The following is a 25,406-nucleotide window of genomic DNA, read 5'->3' on the forward strand; positions in this document are numbered from 1 at the left end:
CATATTTCCCATTAGAATACAAACTCCTTGAGGATACAACACAGCACAGTGCTTAAGTAAATACAGTAAACTCTTAATAAATGTTCACTAATTGATTAATTGGCCAGATTGTTCTATCAGAGAATTGCTGAAGACATGGTATGCCTAAATTTCAACAATATACCTGTCAGTATCACTCATATCTTTGTGCAACAAATGGAGAGAGGTAGGTTTAGGTTAGATGATAGGACAGTTAGGTATATTGATAACAGTTAAAATGAGCAGTACCAGAGTGTTTTTGATGTCATATTAGAGGAAAGGGAAGGGAATAAGCATTTATATAGTGGCTATTTTGTGTCAGGAACTATGCTAAGTGCTATACAAGTATTATTTTATTTGATCCTCACAACAATCCTGGGAGGTAAGTGCTGCTATTAGCCTCATTTTCCAGTTGAGGAAACTGAGGCAGAGGTTAAATGACTTGTTCAGTGTCACAAAGCTAGCAAGTATCCCAGGTCCGATTTGAACTCCGATCTTCCTGACTCCAGGCCTAACATTCTATTTATTGCACCACCTTGTAGCCAACTGGAGAAAAGTGTCTCTCTTATTGCAAGGGATATATCCTTGGCCCCATGCTGTTTAACACTTTTTATCAATAATCTACCCCAAAACATAAATGACATTCTTATATGCAGATGACATGATAACACACAGATAACACAGATAACAACTAACAACACATTGGGTAATGAAAACAAGATCCTAAAAAAATCTCAGTAAGATTAAAATTAATAGGAACAAATGTAAAGTTCTCTATTTGGGTTCAAAAAGTCAATTTCACAAGTACAGTATAGGAAAAACTTAGCCAAATATTAGTTTTTCTGGAAATAAAATCTTAGAGTTCAAATAGATTAATTTAAGGTTAATAAGCTTCTACTAACTTAAAACCACACTAAGACTTTTGGAACACCCTCTATTTTAGCTGCAAAAACAAACAAAACCCACAGGATCTCAAAGTTAGAAGAGATGTTTGAGCCCAGTAAGGCCATCCATATCTAATAAAAAATCTAATGCCAACAAATGCCGTAACAGTCATTTAGCATATGACAATCATAACAACTTAGATGATCCTAGGCTGTGTTAATAGAGGTATACTATAATGTGGGAGGTGATCAGATTTGTTCTATTTGAACCCAGAGGATAAAAATAGGAGTTACACATAATGTTTCAGAGGAGCAGATTTTGACTCACTGTAAGATCAACCTTTCTAATAATTAAGGTCACCCAAAAGTGGAATGGGTTGCATCAGGTCATAGTGGGTTACCAGAAGTCTTTTGGGGCAGCTAGGTGGCCCAGTGGATAGAGTGCTGGGCCTAGAGTCAGGAAAACTTATCTTCCTGAGTTCAAATCTAGTTTCAGACACTTACTACCTGTGTGACTCTGGGCAAGTCACTTCACCCTATTTGCCTCAGTTTCATGAGCTGGAAAAGGAAATTGCAAATTACTCTAGTATCTTTGCTAAGAAAACCATTCAAATGGGGTCATGAAGAGTCAGATGTGACTGAAAAAAAGAATGAACAACAATAGAGGTCTTTAAATGGAAAATGAATGACCACTTCCTGAGGATGTTGTAAAATAGATTTTTTGATTAGATATGGATGGCCTCACTGGGCTCAGACATCTCTTCTAACTCTGAGATCCTGTGGGTTTTGTTTGTTTTTACAGCTACAATAGAGGGTGTTCCAAAAGTCTCACTGTGGTTTTAAGCTAGTAGAAGCTTATTAACCTTAAATTAAGTTTAACTGACAATAAAATATTAGGTTTTAATAGCTTAAAACTACACTAAGATTTTTGGGACATCACGTATTGTTTATATTAAAGTTTTTTCCCCTTCTCATATTCTATGTTCAAAACTATAGCTCAAACTCTAACATTCCATGGCTAAGTTCCCTCTAGCTCTTATACTATAAGTGCTGGCATTTTCTATTCTATATGTTAAGTCCCCATCCAGTGCAGAGAGAGAAATATCTGCTGCTTTATGACAAATTGGAGAACATAGCCACTCCAAGAAAGCTAAATGTCGATTAATGAAAATGTACTGAAGAAGAATGTGAGTCCCAAGTGATTTTTAGTTCTTCTTAGAGTAAAATTTATGCTAAGAAGGCAGTTTATTTTTGGCTAAGCAGAATGAGGAACCAAAGGAGAGAGGTAGGATCCCTGAGAGACTCAGAAAATCGGTTAAAGAGAAGAACCATTAAGTACTAAAAATTTCATTTCAAGGCTAGATCAATCATACTAAAACACAGCTTTCATAATAATAGCTCTCATTTCTATAGCACTTAAAGTTAAAAAAAAAAGAACTTTTCTCACAATTGCTTTATAAGGTAGGAAATATTAGCCCCACTTTACAGATGAGAAAACTGAAACAGTACCTTTTCCTCAAGCTATTATTTTTCATAGGCAGGACTCCAAAAAAAGGGGGGTCATCTCCACAGCCAATGCTCACTTCATAGAGACACCAATTCAGAAAGTTAAACTAGTCAGGAGAACTTTATGGGTATGTTCTCTACATCATCCAATCTGAACTTCCTGGTCTGGTTTTCCTGAACTTTATGGTCTGGCCCCATTCTTCTTTCTCACTATTCCCCAGTGTCTATCCTTTGCACTAGTGTGTGTGTGTGTGTGTGTGTGTGTGTGTGTGCTTGAAAAGAATTTTAGAAATAATATATCCTTTAATCTTCTCACAAAGACCCTTTAGAGTAAGTGATATCCCCATTTTACACACGAGACTGAGAGGTTAAGTCACTTGCCCAAGGCCATTCAGCTAATAAATGAATGAGGCAAGACTTGAATGCCTATCTTCCTGACTCCAAGTCCAGTACTCTGTCCACTGTGCCGCCCAGTTGTATCATTGAGGTATCTTACTATGCTCTGTATCTACCATGTTCATTCCTCACTCCTTCTTTCTTTCTTATGCTGTTTCCTCTTCTTGGGGGGTGGGGAGGAAAGAAAAGGGAATAGGCATTTGTATAGTTCCTACTGTGTGCCAGACACTATGCTAAGTGCTTTACAGATTCTATCTCATTTGATCCTCACAATAACCCTGTGAGGTTTTACAATCGAGGAAACTGAGGTAAGCAGAAGTGAAATGATTTTCCCAGGGTAACAAAGCTACTGTCTGAGGCTGAATGAGAACTCAAATCTTCCTGACTCCAGGCACAGAGTGGTATCAACTGTGCCACCTAGCTGCCTTCAGGTGTTGGAGGCTAGGATACAAAGTTCTTTCCATATATAGTTTAGCACTTAATTGATAACAGTTTTTTTTAAACCCTTGTATCTTGTTTCCCCAGCTAGTGGAAGGTAGAGACCATAGCTAATAGATCCTTTCTATTCTCCATAGCTTAGCACAGGGATGGGCACATAGTATGTCCTAAGGACATTCTTCTTGATGCATACAAAACTTTACCCATTAGGTGACGCTGCCTTCCCCTGGGACCAGGATGGTAGACATTGTTTGGTAGGGTGGCCTCCTTGTTTGTTGAAAGGACTACCATGCTTTCAGTTTTCAGACCTTGACTCTAGCCTCTACTCCTACAGGGCTTCTAAGTATCCCATTGTATAATCCATGGGCACACAGTAAGAACTTGGTTATTAAATCAAGATTTGACTCCTCTGACATTCACTTTCTCCAGTAGCAAAAAGAGAGTAAAAAAGTAAACCAAAGCCTTCAGAGCTATAGTGAGGATGGAGGGGATGAAAGAAATCCTTGTGAAAAAATGTAATGGATACATTCAGCATGTTCTGAAAAGGCCTAAGTTTCAAGGCCTGGCTCCTCTACATGCTATCTTAGTCATTTTGTCCAAGGTCACTTAATCTCCTTTAGCATCATGGGATTCAGAACTCACACAGTCCAGGCCCCTCATTTTATAGATGAAGAAACATAGAGCCAGAGAGTTTAACAACTTGTCCAAAGTCACAAAGATTGTAAATAGCACAACCAGAATTTAAATCCATGTCTTCTGCTGCCAAATACTACATTCTTTCCACCACTCCTTTCTTAGTCTATAAAATAAACAAAATAATTTTCATGGATACTTTTTTAAAGAAAATGATTGGTAGCTACTAGACATAGCTGGCACAATCACATCAAAAAAAATCACATTTCTTTTAACAAGCAGGGGAAAAAAGACTTTTTAATGATGTGGATGTTATCTCTGAATCATCTGTCTTTCCATAAACAATTTAGCACTTAACTGATAACTACTATTTTTCATAGGACTTGTTTCTCCAACTGATTTGAATGCAGAGGCGGGGTGGAGCCAAAATGGCAGCTGGAAACCAGGGACTTGCTTTAGCTCCCCTCCAAATCCCTCCAAACACCTGTAAAAATGGCTCTGAATGAATTCTAGAGCTGCAGAACCCATAAAATAGCAGAGGGAAACAGGTCTCCAGCCCAGGAGAGCCTGGATGGTCACCAGGAAGGGTCTATCACATGGTGCTGAGAGCTGAGGGCAGCCCAGCATGGGCTGCACCAGGACAGACCAGACCTGGAGTCAGCCAGCCAGAACAGGCCTTGGTGCCATGAAACAGTGAGCTTTGGCAGTTACCTGACTTCTCAACCCACAAACGCCAAAGAGCAGGTTAGAGGGAAACTGTGGAATCGAGTTCAGAGTGGTCTGATCACCAGCTCTGGGGGCGGCAGAGGTGGTGCAGTGGTGGTGGTGTCAGCAGCAGGAAGCTCCTGAGGCTGTTTCCAGAGCTACAGTGTCAGCTGCTTCCCGAGTCCCTGGATCACACAGTGGGAAGAATCTAGCAGCAGATCAGAGTGGGAGTGCAAGGAGCGCTTTGTGGACACAAAGACAGATTCTCTTGCTGTGCCCTGCTTGGATCTGTATTGCGGTCCTGGCTGGCAGTTCTTGGGGGAGTGCTGTGGTGACAGAGCCTGGGGTGATGGTGGAGTAGAAGTAGCTCTGAAAAAAGCAGTGCTTGGACCCTAAAGCTTGGGACAAAGTACTCTCTACTCTATAAGCAGTCATATCCTGACAAAAAGCTCAAGGGTCAAGTAGCTGGCTGGGAACATGAACAGGCAGTGAAAACGAACTCAGACTCAAATGCAGACTCAGACTCAAACTCTAGATTCCTTATTTGGTGACAAAGAAGATCTAGATCTAAACATACAGCCAGAAGAAGTCAACAAAGTCAAAGAGCCTACATCAAAAACCTCCAAGAAAAATATGAATTGGTCTCAGGCCATGGAAGAGCTCAAAAAGGATTTGGAAAAGCAAGTAAGAGAAATAGAGGGAAAACTTGGGACAAGAAATGAGAGTGATGCAAGAAAACCATGAAAAACAAGTCAACAACTTCCTAAAGGAGACCCAAAAAATACTGAAGAAAATAACACCTTAAAGAACAGACTAACCCAAACGCCAAAAGAGCTCCAAAAAGCCAATGAGGAGAAGAATGCCTTGAAAGGCAGAATTAGCCAAATGGAAAAGGAGGTCCAAAAGACCACTGAAGAAAATACTACCTTGAAAATTAGATTGGAGCAAGTGGAAGCTAGTGACTTTATGAGAAATCAAGATATTATAAAACAGAACCAAAGGAATGAAAAATGGAAGACTATGTGAAGCATCTCATTGAAAAAACCACTGACCTGGAGAAGGGATTTAGGAGATATAATTTAAAAATTATTGGACTACCTGAAAGCCATGATCCAAAAAAGAGCCTAGACATCATATTTCAAGAAATTGTCAAGGAAAACTGCCCTGGTAGTCTAGAGCCAGAGAGCGAAAAGAAATTGAAAGAATCCACAGATCGCCTCCTTAAAAAGATCCCAAAAAGAAAACTCCTAGGAATATTGTCGCCAAATTGCAGAGTTTCCAGGTCAAGGTGAAAATAATGCAAGCAGCCAGAAAGAAACAATTTGAATGTTGTGGAAACACAATCAGAATAGTACAAGATCTAGCAGCTTCCACATTAAGGGATCGAAGGGCTTGGAATATGTTATTCTGGAGGTCAAAGGAGCTAGGATTAAAACCAAGAATCACCTACCCAGCAAAACTGAGAATAATGATCCAAGGCAAAATATGGATTTGCAATAAAATAGAAGACTTTCAAGTTTTCTCAATGAAAAGACCAGAGCTGAATAGAAAATTTGACTTTCAAATACAAGAAACAAGAGAAGCACAGGAAAAGGTAAACAAGAAAGAGAATTCATAAGGTAATGAACTATTTTGTTTACATTCCTACATGTAAAGATGATGTGTGTAATTCATGGGACCTTTGTCATTAGGGGAGTTGAAGGGAATATAGACAGAGAGCACAGGATGAGTTGAATATGAAGTGATGATATCTAAAAAATGAAATAAAGTTAAGGGATGAGAAAGGAATATATTGAGAGAGGTAGAAAGGGAGAGATAGAATGGGGTAAATTATCTCACATAAAAGTGACAAGAAAAAAGCAGTTCTCTTGGAAGGGAAGAGGGGGCAGACGAGGGGAAATGAGTGAATCTTACTCTCATCGGATTCAAAACTTGAGGAGGGAATGATATACACATTCAATCTCCACAGGAAAGTAAAGGGAAGGGGATTATAAAAGGGGGGGATGATAGAAGGGAGGGCAGATAGGGTGAGGAGGTAATCAAAAGCAAACACTTTTGAAAAGGGACAGGGTCAAGGGAGAAAATTGAATAAAGGGGGACAGGATAGGATGGAAGGAATTATAGTTAGCCTTTCACAATGTGAGCATTGTGGAAGTGTTTTACATAGTGATACATGTGTGATATATATTGAATTGCTTGCCTTCCTAGGGAGGGTGGGTGGGAAGGGAAGAGGGGAGAAAATTTGGAACTCAAAGCTTTAAAAGCAGATGCTTAAAAAAAAAGTTTTTTGCATGCAGCTGGGAAACAAGATATATAGGGAATGGGGCATAGAAATCTATCCTGCCCTACAAGAAAGTAAGGGGAAAGGGGAGGGGGGAGTGGGGTGAAAGAAGGGAGGGCTGACTGGGGAATGAGGCAATCAGAATATATGCCATCTTGGAATGGGGGGGGAGGGTAGAAATGGGGAGAAAATTTGTAACTCAAAATCTTGTGGAAATCAATGTTGAAAACTAAAATATTAAATAAAAATTATTTGAATGCAGAGATCATGGCTTATACTTCTTTAATCTCTATGGCCTTGCATAGGGATGGTAATATAGTAGGGACTCAGGACATTGTTGTGCAGTCAAACCACTGACTCATCAGGTTGAAGATCAGAAATAATTTTTAAAAAGGAAAGAATAACAATGAGAAAAATGATATGAAATTGAAATAACCCTCAACTATTTAAACAATAGTTTAGAGGAGTAACCCTTCATTTTATTCTAGGCTAGGAGGGTCCTGCAGCAAAATATAGAGGACAGAAAATCAAAATGAGAAACAGACAAACTGAATCACATCAACATTGCCTATAAGCATCTTGTCTACAACTTTAATTAATATAAGTTAATTGCCAAAACAAGGAGACCAAAATTGCCTAGCAAGTTCCTTAGACATCAAGCAACTAGCTGACTTAACCATTCTGAGAGACAGGCAGCTGCCAAATTAAATTCTGGGTTTGGATACGAATTCAGGAGGATGACGGATGACTGTGAGTGACATGATCTCATAAAGCAGAAAGAAGCAGTGGGGGCAAACCCATTTTAAAGAAACTTAGTAAGATTATCAACTTAGCAAAATCAAACTAAAGGCATTTGAGGATGAAAATGGCAGGACTACAAAAAGAAAACTTGGAATGATTTACAAACATTACTGCAACTTTTTTTTCCTATTAATAACAGTGAAACTATCATGTAGAACAAAGTTTGGGAAAGCAGCTCAATTAGGTATATAGAGGAGATACACACTGGGGGCAACAAAATTATGACAATATCTAGGAGATTATGTATAAAGTATTTGAAGGAGAGAAAGATACCAAAGGTATAGAAAAGAGTCTTGGACCTTATTGTTACCAAAAATGGTGACTGAGAGTATATCCATAACTAATGACTATATTTGCCTACTCTCCCATCTATACAAATTCCACAGGATGATCATCTATGCACAAATTAAAGACATGTGGATGAGACGATTTGTAAGGAACAAACAGGCTTTTATTCAACAATGGACCACATATTTACCATTTTACAATTAACTAAATGATATAGTAAATAGAATATTCCACTATGCTTATTATTTATTATGAAAAGGTACTTCATTAGTTAGAACAAAATACTACATTGCAAGCCCTTTTACAAGGTTTCTCTCATTCATATGTTAAAGTTACTCAAGCTTTCTTGGAAGATTTAACAACAGAAATAAGCTGTCCAATGACCCTCTGATAATAAATATCAGGTGGGGCATAAAACAATATGAGATATAGGTTGAACAAAGATATTTGTCACTGTGATAGAGGAGATCTAATGCAGAGTCAAGATCAAAGATTCCTATACATAAGGTCCTCTAGATTCCTTTGTTTGTAGGTGACATGATGATTGCCTCAAGACTCAAAATACTGCAGAGCCTTCTAGAAGAGATTTGTAATAATTTGGAAGAATCTGTCTTATCTAGCCACACAGGAAAAACAAGTCAATGTTAAATACCTATTGCTCAGATTACAATGTGCATTTGGATGGATAACCTACAGATACTGCCCTTCAATATGTATATATAGGCTCTTATTTGAATGAGATCAAGAGAACAGGCTAGATTGCCTTTGCAAATTTGTAAAACTCCTTTACTGTAATGCCAAGCTTCCCATGAAAATAAAGGCTTCTCTTTTTAACACAAGTACATTTTGATTTGCCCTCCAACTGGGTTATAAGGGGCTTGTTCCAAGGACTGGATCTTCATTGACTAGTCCTTTACTGTACTAATATAATGCCCCACTGGGGATGTGTAATACAAGAGAGCAGGTGCAGATATCCTCTGACTCCTTCCTGTCATCTATGATACCCTTAATTAGCTGCTGAGTCAGAACTCTATAGATAAAACTAAAAACGGAATCTTTTTCCCTTAAACCTCTTCTTTCTGCTGGCCTCAAAGTGTAAAGATAACCCTCGGACCTCCAGAGGGTGGGGATGGGGGAATGCCCTTCATCCCATAGACTGTAAGTTATGACTTCATGGCTTTCTAGATAAGCCTATGTCTGGGATAGATTCATTTTTGTTTGTATCTTCATTCCTTTGGCAGGGAGCCTTTGCAAATCTCAAAAGGCAGCTGTCACTTTCCTTTTAATGGGGTCACCTGAGCAGTGGAATAACTGACATCTGAGTAGTTGTGGCAGAAGCAGTAGCAGAGAGATTAGCTGAGGGGAAGTCAACCATAAAGAGATTGAATGCAGAGAAAGAAAGGGCCCACTTTGTGTTGATTGGACTATAATCAGTGGAGGTGAAATGTACAGTAGCTAATGAGTGTCCCTATTGCAACTGTCCCAATGGACCTTAAATACTAGCCTCACAACTAATTGTACTCATTCTTTTTCTTAGTATCTCCCTTTCCATGTGGGAATAAAACTGCCTGATCCACACCTGATACATGTTTGTGCTCTGGATAACTTTTGTACTTTCCCCCCCACCCTCACCATCTAATTTCTGAGGAAGACTCCTTAAATAAGACTTGAAAAGAGAATTGTTCCTCCGCAACTATAGGTGTTGGCTGGAATTGAAGCACCAGAAGCCTAGTTCCATTCCTGAGGAGACAGGTAACCCTGGAGCATTGAACTCAGTGGGAAACATGAGGTTAGGTAAAGGACAAGGATTGGTGAATGTTGTCCCCTATGGCCTCAGCCTGGTGGTGCATGGTTGTTCACAGTGCTAGATGCCAGGGGACTAATCCATTTTTGAGAGGCTGAATCTAGTCAGTCTCAAGTGCTTAATCTCACTTTGGAGCTCCACACATTGTCAGACTTTACCTGATCCTATTTTCTTTTTTTCTTCCTGTAAACTCCATGTATTAGTTCTCTTGTTGGGTGATACTGGAATCCATTAGGATTGAACTTTCATTGGGAAGAATTTGTTAGGGAAATTTTGGATGCCATTTGGTAGATGGACTAAGAGAAAATTTGCTTGGACTTCCAAGGGGATTGCCTACGGTCCAGTGATCCCTGGAAAGATTTTAGTGTTTCCTGTGTAGAAAGGAATACCTAAAGACTTTTGTCCAGGCCCTAATTGGATGACCCTATGTGCCAACCTAACCAAGGAAAACAGTGACCCCAGAAAGACTGCTTTTTCCTAGTTTATTTGGATGAAGGTGTGACTTACAGTGGACTGTTCTTAAATGCCTTTGAAAAGACCTCCACATGTTTAGGGAGGTAGGCTTATGTTAGAGTTTTTCTGTGATGGAAATATTGATTTTAATTTTCTATCTTTCCCTTTGGTTGGTTGCTTCTATATGTGGGAGTAGAGTGGGAGCGTGGGGGGTGTTTCCATTTTCATTTTTTTTCTCCTCTGTTTACTTGGGTTGGGACAAGGAATTGTTATTGTCATCTAAGCTCGTGGCAATTTCTACAAAAGGCCATTTGTGGAACCCACATGACTATATTTTGGGGTAATAATGATTTCTACCTTTAAGTCTGAAGACTAACTTCTATGCCACAAAATCCAAAACTTTAATATAAAGTATTGAAAAAGGACAGTGATATACTCCTTGGAACCCCAGAGACTGTTCCAGACTGATGTGGACAACAGTACTGCTAAATGCACCCCAGTAACATGTTGAGGTCAGCAAATGAAGGGTTTCAAGGAAGAATATAATGTCCCCCCAAGGATATCTGATGGAGATCCCCCCTGCCCCAACCCATAGGCACAAACACACACACATACACAAACACACACACACACACAAACACACCCATTTCAGAGTTGTCACAGATATACTCTATTTCCTGTTATTTATAATAACTCTTTAAATTGGCTTACTGAGTCGTAACTCTAGATTTTTTAAAGGGGAAGTCTCTATCCCTCAGCCTTCCTCTTCCTTTTGGCTTCAAAATGTAAGGATGATTCTCTGATCTCTGTACTGTTAGTGGTAAGGGTTTTCTCCAACCTGCCAAACCATAATCCATGAGCTCATGACATTCTAGACAATACTGTGTCTGGAATGGAATCACCACGCCTACTTGTGTCTTATGGGGCCTTATGAGGTCTCCAAAGGCAGTTGGCATTCAGGGGAACCCAAGTAGTGGGTCTTGGTACTGGGGCAGTTGAGGCAGAAACAGTAGCAGAGGCAGAGGAGAGAGAGAGAGAGAGAGAGAGAGAGAGAGAGAGGCACAGAGAGATAGATAGAAGGGGAAGAAAGAGCCCACTTGCTGTTGATCAGGCTGTATGTGGTGGAGATGAAATGTTAAATAGTTCATGGGCATTGTTGTTCAGTTGTTTCAGTATTGTCTGACTCTTCATGACCCCATTTGGGGTTTTCTTGGCAAAGATACTAGAGTGGTTTACCATTTCCTTCCTCAGCTCATTTTACAGATGAGGAAACTGAGGTAAATAGGGTTAAGTGCATTGCCCAGGGTCACACAGCTAGTAAGTTTCTGAGGTAGGATTTGAACTCAGATGTTCCTAATTCCAGGTCCAGAACTCTATCCACTGTACCACCCAGCTGGTGGAACCTATAGCAAATTTCTTAATTAAGCTGAATGTTATCCTAATAATTTTTGTTTGTTTAGTTTTCCTGTTTCTCTGTGGAAATAAAACTGCTTGTTCTATTCTTGATTAATGTGTATTATTTTTTAAAAAAAACATATATATATATATATGTATATATATATATATATATTTTTTTAAACTTCTTCACCCACTTTGATTAGAGTCCAAGATAGAATTGTTCCTCTGGAATGTAAGATGGGGGTGGATTTGAAGCAATAGGATCATAGCTAAGTCAAGCTAAAATGCATTTATTAAGCGCCTACTTTGCACCAAGCACCCTGAAGTACTGGAGATGCAAAGAAAGGCAAAAACTTTACCTGCTTTTGAGAAACTGACAGTCTAATGGGGGAGGCAAGATTCAAGCAACTATGTCCAAACAAAATATATAAAGGATAAACAGAAGGTAATCTCAGAAGAAAGATGCTATCATTAAGGGTGATTCAGAAAGGCTGTTTGCAGAAGGTAGGATGTGAGCTGAGGCTTGAAGCCAGGATGTAGAGGTGAGAAGGAAGAAAATTCCAGGCAAAAGGGGCAACCAGTGAAAATGCACGGAGTTGGGAGATGAAGTGTCTTATTCGGGAACAGAAAGCAGGCAAAAGTCACCAGATTAGAGTGAGTGTTCAGGGGAGCAAGGTGTAAGAAAATTGATGGGGCAGAAAAGGGCCTTAAAAGTGAAACAGAGGATGGTTGACACAACATATCCCAATGAGGAAATCTGAAGAACAGGTGTGAAAGCCATCATTGAGGAATTGTCTGATAGAAAAAGAAGATGGAATGATGAGGGGTGACAAGTTGATTGCCAGAGCACTGCATTGGTACCTTCTTGATGTCCCAGGAAATCAAGAAAGGCCTCCAACACGTTGGAAGGACGCTCTTTGAGGAAGTTATGGGAAGACTTGACCAGGAATCTCATGTAGGCAGGCATGATGGGGTAGGTTGCTATCAAAATTACTGGAGAGTAATGAGATTACAAATCTATTAGAACAGTTTTTATATTAGCTACCTTGTGTAAGAAAACAAAAAGAGATCTGTGAACCTCAGAATGCTATAGATGTTATTACTGTAAGAGACTGTAAAATCTGAAAACACTTCAGAAATTATTGAATTGTTGAAAATTCTTAGGGGTGATCTGCTGAGATATCAGCTTATTTTTCTTTAGCCAGTGTTCCATTTAGAAATGAATCCTGTTGTAATTGTGGTTATCACCTCGTGCCCCATACACAGCCATCACTCCACCTGGCCCTTGGTGAGCCTTTGTCCTCAATTCAGTTTAAAAGTTCATTTTCTCTTAAGCACCCCCACTCACCTGCTCGCCTCTCCCTCAGCTGGTTCTTATGAGAGCTAGACCAGGCACACACTTAAAGAAAGGGCACTCACCTGGCTTCATGTGCTGTCCTTTGTTGGTTCTGCAGCTACAGCATCCAATGAGCTCTGGGGATTCCACATCGCTATGACAGTTAAAACAGTAAAAATGGGCTCTGGATAATGAAAGCAAATCAGGAATGATTATGATGAGGCTTAACACTGGAGGGGACAGGCTAAGTCAAGACACCTGCATGTTAGCTGCATTTACTTTAGTATTCCACCACCCCTAATACAAAGTAACATAAAATAAAAATTACCTTCTGACTTCCTGTACAGATTTAGCAATAAAAAATCCTGTTGTATTCCTGTTTACCTTAATCAGTGCAGGTGGATTTAACATTATGCTTCTGCAAAAGCAAAATGAAAATGTGGTTATTCTTTCCTGTTGTCACTGAGGCATCTACGAAGTGGTGCAATGTCTAGAGCACTGGGCCTGGAGTCAGGAAGACCTGAGTTCAAATCCTGTCTCAGACACTTCCTAGGTGTGTGACCCTGGGCAAGTCACTTAACCATGATTTGCCCCAGTTTTCTCCACTGCAAAATGGAGAAAATAATAGTACTTACTTCCCAGAGTTGTTGTAGGGATCAAAGGAGATAATATTTGTAAAGCACCTTTACACAGTGCCTGACACATAGTAGGTGCCTATTCCCTTCTCCCCTTCATTGCTGACGTAGTCTCAAATTTAAAGAGTTAATAGTGATTAGTTTCATTTTACTGCACCCCAAAATTTACACTTGATTTCTGCCACAATCAAGCCCAGAATTAAATGCAGAGTGTACTCAAGACAGCCTTTATCCCCTCTCCCCAGCTACACACACACACACACACACACACACACACACACACACACACACGCAGTGAAATCCAAGTTCAGTACTCCTTCTCCAGAATGTCATTATCTCTAGCAACCAACCAATCAATCAACATCTATTAAGCACCTAGTATGTACTAGGCACAGTGTCACATGCTGGGGGTCCTTTCCCGCAAGAAGCCTACATTCTTGGGGAGAGGAGGAAGAAGGGGTAACACATATGCAAAACACATACACAAGAAATAAAAAGAGATTTCTGGAGGAAAGCCTTCACAGACTGGGGAGAGGGATGTGGTCGAGAAAGGCATTATTTAAGAGAGTGTTTGAGCTGATTTTTGAAGGAAGCCAAGGCTTTGTGTTCTGTTTATTCATTATCCTTATCCATGATAAAATGAATAATGGTAACAATAGTGCTTTCCTCACCAAAATCCTCTGACGTAGGAACTAAAAATATTATTATGCACGTTTTACAATTGAGGAAACTAACCCTCAGAGATGTCAAGTGACCTATCCCAGGGTCATTTCCCTAAACACTAACTAAGTACTGGAGCTAGGATTGAGCATTTTGGTTATAAGTTTGATCTTCCTGCTACATATCTAAGACAAGTTTAGATTTCAATTCATAACAATGAATGAAATGCCTAATAGGCAAAAATAGTGTCTAAAAAAACAGTGTCTAAAACTTTAACTCCTCCTGTTTTTGCCTATTACAGCCTCTAGTACGGGAATAAAATGTAAACATAGATAAGTGTATTTAATATAAAATAATGCACAAGGGGCATGTGGAAAAAATACAGTGGAAAAAGTGTTGGATTTGGTGTCAAAGAACATAGATACAAACGCTGTCTCTGTTATGTTTAACCTGGATGACATCAGCCAAGTTGAGGGATTCTCTAGGCTTGGTTTCCTCATCTGCAAAATGAGGAAACTGGACTCGATGAGCTCTAACGTCCCTTCCAACTCTAAATCTGTAATCCATTTGAGCACCAGGGGAAAAGCAAGCTCCTACCTGACTACTTCTTATGTTGTCCTACAGGGTTCTCCCTTATATATCCTTTTACCTCCTAAGGGCCATTTCAATCAAGAAGGCTCTAGCCCATTTTCCAAAGTGAAAACATGCTCCTGTTCTCAATGTGTTTTTCTTCCATTACTGAAATATATTTCTTTTGATCATATGTGGTCTGTCTTCTCCAGCTTATTGCAGTGTAAAAGTCACAATGGCATAGGTGAAGGAATACTGATCCAGGAGTCAAGGGAGGCTGGGTTCTGGAACTGGCTTTTCTAATTACTAGTCGCATGATCTTGGGCAAGATATTTGAGTTTTCTGATATTCAGTATTCTCATTTGTTTACTAGGTCATATTGTCATAACATGTATATTATATGCATGTATATTTTAAATTACAGGTAAAAACATTTAAGAATTAAGGTTGTTTTTTTTTTTAATTTTGAGCTCCAAATTCTCTTCCTCCCTTCTATCCCTCACCTCTGCTTGAGAAGGCGAGCAATTTGATTTTAATTATACATGCGTATTCATGCAAAACATTTCCATATTGGCTATGGTGAAAAAGAAAACACAGACCAAAAAAGAAAAAGAAAAAAGCATGCTTCAATCTGCATTCAGACTCCATCAGTTTTTCACTAGAGGTGGACACCATTTTTCATCATAAGTCTTTGGCATTGTCTTGGATCATTACATAGCTAAATCATTCACAGTTGATTATCATGTAAGATCGCTGGGACTGTGTACAATGTTTTCCTAGTTCTGCTCGCTTCACTTTGCATATAAGTTCATGTAAGTTTTCCCAGGTTTTCATGAAAGCATACTGCCTTCATAAATATAATTAGTGTTCCATCAATATCATATACTACAACTTGTTCAGCCATTCCACAGTTGATGGGTATCACCTCAATTTGTGGAATTTATGGTGTCACCCTTCATGTCTAAATCATGTACCCATTTTAACCTTATCTTGATACATGGTATGAGATATTGGTCTATACTTAGTTTGTCTGTTATTGTTTTCCAGTTTTTCCAGCAGTTTTTGTCAAATAGTTCTTATCCCCAAAACTGGATTTAACAAACACTAGGTAACTATGGTCACTGACTACTGTGTCTTGTGTACCTAATCTATTCCATTCATCTACCACTCTATTTCTTAGCCAGTACCAGATCATTTTGATGGTTACTGCTTTATAATAGTTTGAGATCTGGTATTGCTAGGCCACCTTCCTTTGTATTTTTTTTCATTACTTCCCTTGATATTCTTGACCTTTTGTTCTTCCAGATGAATTTTGTAATTTTTCTAGCTCTGTAAAATAATTTTTGGTAGTTTGATTGATATGGCACTGAATAGGTAAATTAGTTTAGGAAGAATTGTCATTTTTATTATATTGGCTTGGCCTTCCCATGAGCAATTGATATTTTTCTAATTGTTTAGATCTGACTTTGTGTGAAAAGTGTTTTGCAATTTTGTTCATATAGTTCCTGAGCTTATCTTGGCAGGTAGGCTCCTAAGTATTTTATATTTTTTACAGTTTTTTTAAATGGAATTTCTCTTTCTATCTTTTGCTGCTAGGCTTTATTGGTTATATAAAGAAATGCTGATGATTTATGTGTGTTCATCTTATGGCCTGCAACTTTGCTAAAGGTGTTATTTCAAATAAGTTCTTAGTTGATGATCTAGGGTTCTCTAATTATACCATCATATTATCTGCAAAGAGCGAAAGTTTTGTTTTCTTATTGTCTAGTCTAAGTCCTTCAATTTCTTTTTCTTCTCTTATTGCTACAGCTGACATTTCTAGTACTATATTGAATAATAGTGGTGACAATGGGCATCCTTGCTTCATCCCTGATCTTACTGGGAAGGCTTCTACCTAATCCCCATTACAAATAATACTTGCTGATGGTTTTAGATAGATGCTTATCATTTTAAGGAATGCTCCCTTTATTCCTAAGCCCTCTAGTGATTTAAATATTTAACCTTTATAACATTCTATTACTTCCTTAGTTTGTTGTTTTTTTTTTTTAGGTGGATTTGTCAGGTTTTGAGAGGGAAGAGTTGAGATCCAGTGGGATTTTTTGCATTTCCCCCGGGATACACTTGAGCCTGTGGAAGCCTGGCTACAAGGGTGCCTGTTTGGCCTGGGCTGTGTTGAAGCAAGTGGAGGTCTGACTAGTGGGGGATGCCTAGGGCTATCCTGAAGCACAAGCTGGTTCTAGGAGCTGGAGTCTATGTGTATGGGGTCCTGGGACTGGCGTTTGCCTTCTCCACCACACTGGGGTTCAGGATTGCCTATTGGTTTGCTGAGGTGTGGCTTGCTGCTGGCTTGCTTGGATGCTTCCTGTCCTGGACTACACTCCCCTTTTATCCAAGTGAGACAGACCTTTTGTGCTGATCCTCCATATCTCCTGGGCTAAAAGACTGCTCTACCCCATCTTTTCACTGGCTCTGCTGTTTCAGGATTTGTTCTGTGGTACTATTTTATGGTTGTTTGGAGGTGAATATGAGAGAGCTACAGTGATTAACTGCTTACTTCACCATCCTGGCTCCGAAAAGACAGAAGCACAGATATTTTTTAATTCGCATATCTTGAATCAGTAGTGATTTAGAAAATATTTTCATATGATGATAGTTTTGGTTTCTCCTTCTGAAAACTGCCTGTACATATGCTTTGACCATTTATGAACTAGGGAATGACTCATATTATTATTTGACTCACCTCTTTCTATATTGAGAAATGAGGGCTTTATCAGAGAAACTTACTGTAAAAAAAAATTCCCCCAGTTTCCTGCTTTTTTCTTTTAATCTTGGCTGCAATGGTTTTATTTGTGCAAAACCTTTTTTAAATTTAATGTCATCAAAATTATCCATTTTACATCTTGTTATGTTCTCTTCCTCTCTTGTTTGGTCACAAATTCATTCCCCTATCCATAGATCTGACAGGTAAAATTTTCATGCCTTTACAATTTGCTTATACTATCACCTATTATGTCTAAATCACAAACCCATTTTAACCTTATCTTGGTATACAATGTGAGATGTTAGTATATACTCAATTTCTGCCAAACTGCTCTCCAGTATTCCAAGCAAGTTTTGTCAAATAATGAGTTCTTGTCCCAAAATCTTGGACGTTTGGGTTTGGCAAACGTTAGATTACTATGACTATTTGCTACTGTGACTTGTACACCTACCTAATCTATTCCACTGCTCCATCACTCTGTTTCTTAGCCAGTAACAGATTGTTTTGATGACTATGCTTTATAATACAATTCAGGATTTGGTACTACTAGGCCACCTTCCTTCAATTTTTTTATGGATTTGCTTGATATCTTGACTTTTTGTTCTTCCAGATGAATTTTGTTACTATTTTTTCTAACTGTAGGGGAAAAATGGTACTTTCTTTGGTATGGCATTGAATAAGTAAGTTAATTTAGGTAGAATTGCCATGTTGATTGTGTTGGCTTAGCCTACCTATGAGCAATTAATATTTCCAATTGTTTAGATCTGACTTTATGTGAAAAGTGTTTTGTAGTTGTGTTCATGTAGTTCCTGGGTTTGTCTTGGCAGGGAGACTTCCAAGTATTTCATAGTGTCTGCAGGTATTTTAAATAGAATTTCCCTTTCTGTCTTCGGCTGTTGGGCTTTGTTATTAAAATGTATAAATGGTAATGATTTTTGTGGGTTTATTTTATAACCTGCATTTTTGCTGAAGTTGTCAATTATTTCCACTAGTTTTTTTAGTTGATTCTCTAGGGATTTGTAAGTATATTATTATCATATCATCTACAAAGAGTTTCTTCATTGCCTATTCTAATTCCTTCAATTTCTTTTTCTCCCCTTGTCATTTGTTTCATATATGTTTAGTACGGTTAGTACTTTATTATCTATGGTACCTTTCAGCAAAATGTACCTTCTCTAATTGTTTCTTTTAATTAGGTATATTTTTGGTTTTGCTTTATATGAGGTCATAATTGCTGTTTCCTTTTTTTTTTAATTTTCAGCTCAAGCATGATAGATTCTACTCCAGCCCCTACATGTGTGTCTCTGTTTCAAGTATGTTTCTTGTAAACAACATATTGTCAAATTCTGGTTTTTAATCCATTTTATGGGTGAGTTCAGCTCATTCACATTCAGGGTTTGCCCTCTAGAATATCATATTCCAAGCCCTCTAATCCTTTAATGTGAAAGCTGCTAAATATTGTGTGATCCTGACTGTGGCTCCATATTTCAATTGTTTCTTTCTGGCTCCTTGCAATATTTTCTCCTTGACCTGGGAGCTTTGACATTTGGCTATAATATTCCTAGGAATTTTCATTTTGGGATCTCTTTCTAGAGAGGACCAAATGATTCTATCAATTTCTATTTTACCTTCTGGCTCTAGAATACCAGAGAATTTTTACTTGATGATTTCTTAAAAATATGATTTCTAGGTTTTGTTTTATTTGTTTTGATTATGGCAGCACAATAATTCTTAAATTATCTCTCCTCAGTCTATCTTCTGTATCAGTTGTTTTACCAATGAGATATTTCAGTTTCTTCTGTTTTTTAGTTCTTGTCGCATTGTTTCTTGATGTCTCATGGAGTCATTAGCTTCTACTTGTCCAATTCTAATTTTTAAGGAATTATTTTTTTCAGTGGGCTTTTGTACTTCTTTTTTTTTCATTTGTCCAATGCTACTTTTTAGGCAGTTCTTTTCTTCGGTGGATTTTTGTGCCTCTTTTATCATGTGGCTAATTCTGGTTTTTTAGGTGTTTATTTTCTTCAGGAATTTTGAGCCTCTTTTAGCAAGCTGTTGACTTTCTTTTTATAGTTTTCTTGCATCTCTTTCATTTCTTTCCCCAATTTCCCTCTACCACACTTATTTGATTTTAATAGCCTTTTTGAGCTCTTTCAGGAATTCTTGTTGGACTTGTGTAACCACAAATGCTAGCACTCTTCTTGGCCCTGGAATTGTGACCAGTTTCCCTCAAGGAAAACCTTTCTTGACAACATCCGAAGTTGAAATGGCCTGGAAAATCGTTTCACCTGACCTTTTTTTGTTGTTGTTCTGCCACTCCAGAATTTGATTTGAGACATTATTTCAAAGTTGTTTGGAGGGGAATTTAAGAGAGTTCAGGTGAATTCCTGCTCCTACTGCCATCTCGGTTGCACTCTCCTTATCCCTTATTACGTTTTACTGCCTTTTGCTAACACCTTTGCAGAGGTGTTGTAAGCACCAAAAAAGATACTAGATGTCAAAGAAATTCTTGAAATTAATTCTCTCTCTGTACATTTGTGTGTGTATACACACACACACATATATACACACATACGCATGTATATATACAAACACACATATATAATACATATATACACACATGCATATGTGTATGTATGTGTGTATATATGTATATATGTACACATATGTATGTATGTATGTTTTCTAAGACCTACCTTAGAGAGTTGTAAGGTTCAAATTAAAAAATGTATAGAGAGATTTTTGAACCATAAAATACTATATAAATATCAGATATTATTAGTATTATAATGGAACATATTGTATTATAATGGATGGAGTGATTGACTTAGAGTAATGAAGACCTGGTTTTGAATACTGAACTGTGTGACTATGGGAAAATCATTGAAATAATCAATAAATGCCTAAAACCTGGAGGAAAAGGTAAGCTAAAGAGTTACTCACCACACACAGAAACTCCATCTCCTATGGAAAAAAACCCTTGCAGACCACAAGGCATGAAATTCTAATCTTCTAATTATCTTCTATTCACTCTTAGTCCCTTTTGTTAGCAAACTCTTGCCACCTACTACTCTCCCAATACTTTTGATAATTAATCTCAATATATCTAAGAGTAAACTAACGCCTCTCCAATGATCACTTTCTGTGCTCTTCTCCCCATCTTCCTCAAGCCTGTCTCTCACACATGTCATTCCAACACTTCCTGCCTTTTCTGTTATGCTTTTTGGAATTCACTTTTCTTCTGACAAACTTTTCTTCATGTTGTTCTTCTTTCTCTCATATTGCCTTCTATCTTTTAGGACTCACAAAGAGATGTATTCTCCACATGACCCTGAATCCCTGGCCATCCTTTCTAGCACCTTTGCAATCTACCTTCCAACCACATCACTACAATAAAACTACTCTCTTCAGTTGTGGGGGAGAGGGGACAGGTAAGGGATAAACATTTATACAGTGTTTAATACATGATAAACACTGTATTAAGTGCTTTACAAATAATATTTTATTTGAGCCTCATAACAACCCTGTGGGCTAAGTGCTCTTATTACCCCCATTTTACAGTTAAGGTCAGTGAGGCAAACAGAGATTAAGTGACTTGTCCAGGGTCATACAGCTAGTATCCAATGACAGTTTTGAACTCAGACCTTCCTGATCTTCCTTGATTCCAGGCCCAGCACTGTTATCTCTGGCATCACTTAGTAGGGATCTTTTGATTATCAAATACTTTCTTTTCTTCGTCATCAATGCCTTCTTGACCTCTCTGCAGCATTTGACACCATCTTCTGCGTTGTCCTCTTGAACACTATCTCTTCTCTGCATTATTTTAATACTCCTTTTGCCTCAGTCTTCTACTTTGCTCAGCCTCCTTGCTGCCCCATCACCTATATCATGCTCTATAATTTTGAGTATACTCAAGGTTCTGTCCTAAGTCCTTTTCTGTTTTATTTCTATATTCTTTTAATTCTTTTCTTCATCAGCTTCCATGGGTTTAAACATCTCTATGAAGATGACTCCCAGATCTATATATCTATCAGAAGTCTCCATCCTTATTTTAGTCCCACCTCACCAACTTCCTATTGGATATTTTTAACTGGGTACCCCATGTATATTTCAAATGCTACATGTCCAACATAGACCTCATTATCTTTCCCACTAAACCCAAACCTCTTCCACACTTCCTTATTTCCTTTGAGGATATGACCATCCCTTCCAGTCTTTTAGGTCCATTACCTTGGAGTTACCCTTGACTCCTTTCTCTTTCTCACTCCAACTATCACAATGGTTGCCAAATCTTGTTGCTTCTATCTCTCACATCCATCTCCTCATTATTAACACAGCCATCCCTTTATTTCAGACCCTCATTTCCTTCAGTATCCTTCTAATTGATCTTCCTGCCTCAAATCTAGATTGTGATTAAGAAATTGACCCATTTTTCCCCCTGAAAGGAGGCCCATGTTTTTAATACCAGTATTCTGCAAGTATTATTTTACAGTTGCAAGTAATATAATACTATCCTCTTTTCACATAAGAAAGCAATCTTAGTATGACTCTGACATTAGTACACTGGATGATTACTAGCCTAAGCAGAAGTGGAAATTATGGACAGAACAAACAGTTTGATCTGGAATCCAAGAAAGTTAATTATACCTTAGTCTACATTGGGACACAGGACTAAAGAGGTCAGATAGGATAAGGGAGAAGATTATCTGATAGGTCTTTCATCTGACTCATTCAGAAAACATAAAGGGTGCTGTGCTTAGTACTGGGTGCCACATTTCAAGAAGAATTTTGATAAGCTGAAGAGCATCCAAAACTGAGTAACCAGGATTGTGAAAGTCTTCTAGATCATGACACATAGGATGATTGGTTGAAAAACATATGGATAGATTTTTAGCCTGAAGAAGGGAAGATTCAGATGGGACATGGTAACTTTGCTCAAGTATTTCATGGGCAGTCATGTGAAAGAGAAGTTTCTAATTATATTTGTGGTAAGCCCCAGAGGACAAAATTGGTGGCAATGGTTGGATGTTGCAAAGAAATATATTTAGGATTCATATAAGGAAATACACCTAACAACAAGAATGATCTGGTTAACTATTTTGTTAATGATCTTTGTTAGTACTACATGGATCCACAGTCTGAACCCTGCCAGATCATTCCCACCTGGCTGAATGATATTATTTCACAATTTTTAGCTTGTAGTGACAGTGGACCAACTCTACAGTAGATAGTTGATAATGGAAAACTGATTGGGTAGGTGTAGTTCTGTGGATGGCTCAAACAAAAATCACCATACCAGATTTAGAGTAAGTCTAAAAAAATCAGAGAAAAAAAAACCTTATTGGCACCTTGTTCCTTCCACATTTGCCTGATATTCAATGGCTATCAGCAGGAGGCGGAGCTTCACAAAGCAGAGTCTAGACAAGAGGAAAGAAAAGAACCAATGAGAAGATGACCAAAGGCCTGGAAGCAGAAGGGGATGGTCTCTAGGTATGATTTCACAGAGATTTCACTCATGTTCCACCCTTGCTATCAGTAGAGAAACAAGGCATCTGAAATGACAAAGCCCCCTCCCCAGGTCTCTCTTGCTCACTTTCTCTACTTTTCTGCCTCCCTTTCATAAGAGCTGCTGTTAGGGAGCTTCCAAAGTGACAATGTTTCTATTCATTTTAATTGAATGAATATTTCTGAATTGCGGTCTCTAGGCCAGGCACTGTGCTAGCTACTTGGGATATAAAGACACAAATGAACCAGTCCCTGCCCTCACATTTCTTTCTTCTTCTCTCCTCTCTTAAACCTTCTCTGTATTCCTTGTAAAAGGAGTCTTAAAATGGAGGTATTGGTATGTATCTCCTAACGATTTATGGGAAAAAATTCAATCAGGCAAGATATTGGAGCAGTTGCTATCACTCCCTCAGTCCCCTATAAATCTTATGAATGGTGGTTTTTTGAGGATTATAGATTTCCACCTCCCCATGACAGATTGGGGCCCTTGCTTTAGAAGATGGAGGCACTAGAGAGAAGGCAAAGACAAAGTTATGAGGAAAGAGTGGTTCACCTGCTGTTTGAGCTATTCCGCATTTAATGAGAGCACATTGCTAAGGATACTTGAAGGGACAGAGCAGGCGAAGAAGGCTAAAGAAACAATACTAACTTACCGGGAAACTTCTGGGAAAGTCATTCCTTCAAAGTCACTGGAGAGAATGTGAGTGAAGATTTGATTGTTCAGGCCATCAGAGAAATACTTTTGCCAGGGTTGTTTGGGGATAACCTAGAATACATAACCAGATAGCAAAAAGTGTACTTGTGTGGAAATCAGAAATATTAAAACACACTGGAGGCACTCTAGATTGTTCTGGCAGGTCTGGCCCATGCTGCATTTTGAACCTGCACAGGAAAAATCTCTGACTGCTTAATGAGAGAGGACTTGATTAACAATAGCAAGTCCTACAAATTGAAACCTCCCAGTTTTTCCACCTGGGGAACTCAAAAATTACACACAAGTCAACAGCTAAAGATTAGGACCTCTTAGTTTTCAGGATCTATTTTGTCTTTCATTTTACACTTTGTCCTCCCCTGTATCTTCTCACAGAATCAGGTGCCACCTCCTATACAAGGTCTTTCATGAACACTGGCTCCCTCCTCTTCCCAGTTAATAAACATCTCTCTCTCTCTCTCTCTCTCTCTCTCTCTCTCTCTCTCTCTCTCTCTCTCTCTCTTTCCTTCCCCCTTTTGGAATTATTGTATTATTTTGTATATCCTTGTATTCATTTATTAGTGTACATATATTGGGGGGAGGAAGGGGCAAGATGGGAATAAACACTTATATACAACCTACCATGTAGCAGGCACTGTGCCAAGCACATTACAAATATCTCATTTGATTCTCACAACAACCCTGGGTGGTAGGTGCTGTTACTATCCCCATTTTACAAAGGAGGAGACTGAGACCAACAGGGCTGAACTGACTTGCCCAGGGATACATAAGTGTCTGAGGCCAGATTTGAACTCAGGTCTTGTTAACTCTGGTCCCAGTGCTCTATCTATTGCACCATTTAGCTTCCTGCAACATAAGCTTCTTGTAGTAGTTTCATTTTTGTTTTGTGATCCTCAGAAGCTGACACAGTGTCCTGCACATAGTAAGCACTTAATAAAAGTTTGTTGTTTCAAACCAAAATGAAGTAAAATGTATGGATGCCACCCACCAATGACTGTGGCATTCTCTGCAATTTAGCAAGTAGTCCTGGATAAGCAGCCACAATCAAAGGGAGGTGAAGAACAAAGTCAAGCCCTATACACTTTCATAGTGTGAAAGTGGGAATGCCTAGCCAGAAGAAGGGATGACTTAGCAACAGACATGAATACTGTTCTCGGGTATTCTAAAGTTGTCATGTACTAAATTAGAGCTTAGACCTGAAAAAAGGTCTAACATGACAGATGTTGAAGCAATGGTAGAAGTAGCAGAGATTTTGGTCACATTTAAGGAAAAAAAGATTCTTAACAAGGAAGGAGAACAGTCCAGAAGTGAAATGCTTGTGTTTGGAGGGAGTGGATTCATCATTGCTGGAGGTGTTCAAGGAAAAACTGGATGCTCACTTCTCAGGATCACATTAGAGGAGAGATCTGCTTAGCTGGATGAGTTGACTTTTGAAATAATTTCCAAGTTTGATAGTCTTATTACTTTAACAGTTGGTCTTGACATAACTTAGCTCTGAAGGCTAATGACCTTCTTAAAGAAGCAATACATGGAAACTGTTCAGAAGCAGATTTAGTCTCTGTGTAAAGACAGATCCTAGTAGAGCTGTTCAGTAGTGTAATTGACTCTCTCAGGGAGTAATGAGC

General features: G+C 38.6%; 1 protein-coding gene across 1 annotated transcript in view; it reads right to left on the minus strand.

Annotated features, from left to right (window-relative positions):
* The window catches only part of KCNU1 (potassium calcium-activated channel subfamily U member 1), a gene marked incomplete at its 5' end in the record, with an annotated part of 434,479 nt that overhangs the window by 223,597 nt on the left and 185,476 nt on the right, over positions 1–25,406 (minus strand). The window contains 5 exon segments of the mRNA XM_036750000.1: positions 12,467–12,598; positions 13,025–13,125; positions 13,270–13,359; positions 22,913–22,981; positions 23,723–23,835. Of these exon segments, the coding sequence (XP_036605895.1) occupies positions 12,467–12,598; positions 13,025–13,125; positions 13,270–13,359; positions 22,913–22,981; positions 23,723–23,835 (505 nt within the window).

The sequence above is a fragment of the Trichosurus vulpecula genome, chromosome 3, assembly GCF_011100635.1.
Source record: "Trichosurus vulpecula isolate mTriVul1 chromosome 3, mTriVul1.pri, whole genome shotgun sequence".
Taxonomy (NCBI): domain Eukaryota; kingdom Metazoa; phylum Chordata; class Mammalia; order Diprotodontia; family Phalangeridae; genus Trichosurus; species Trichosurus vulpecula.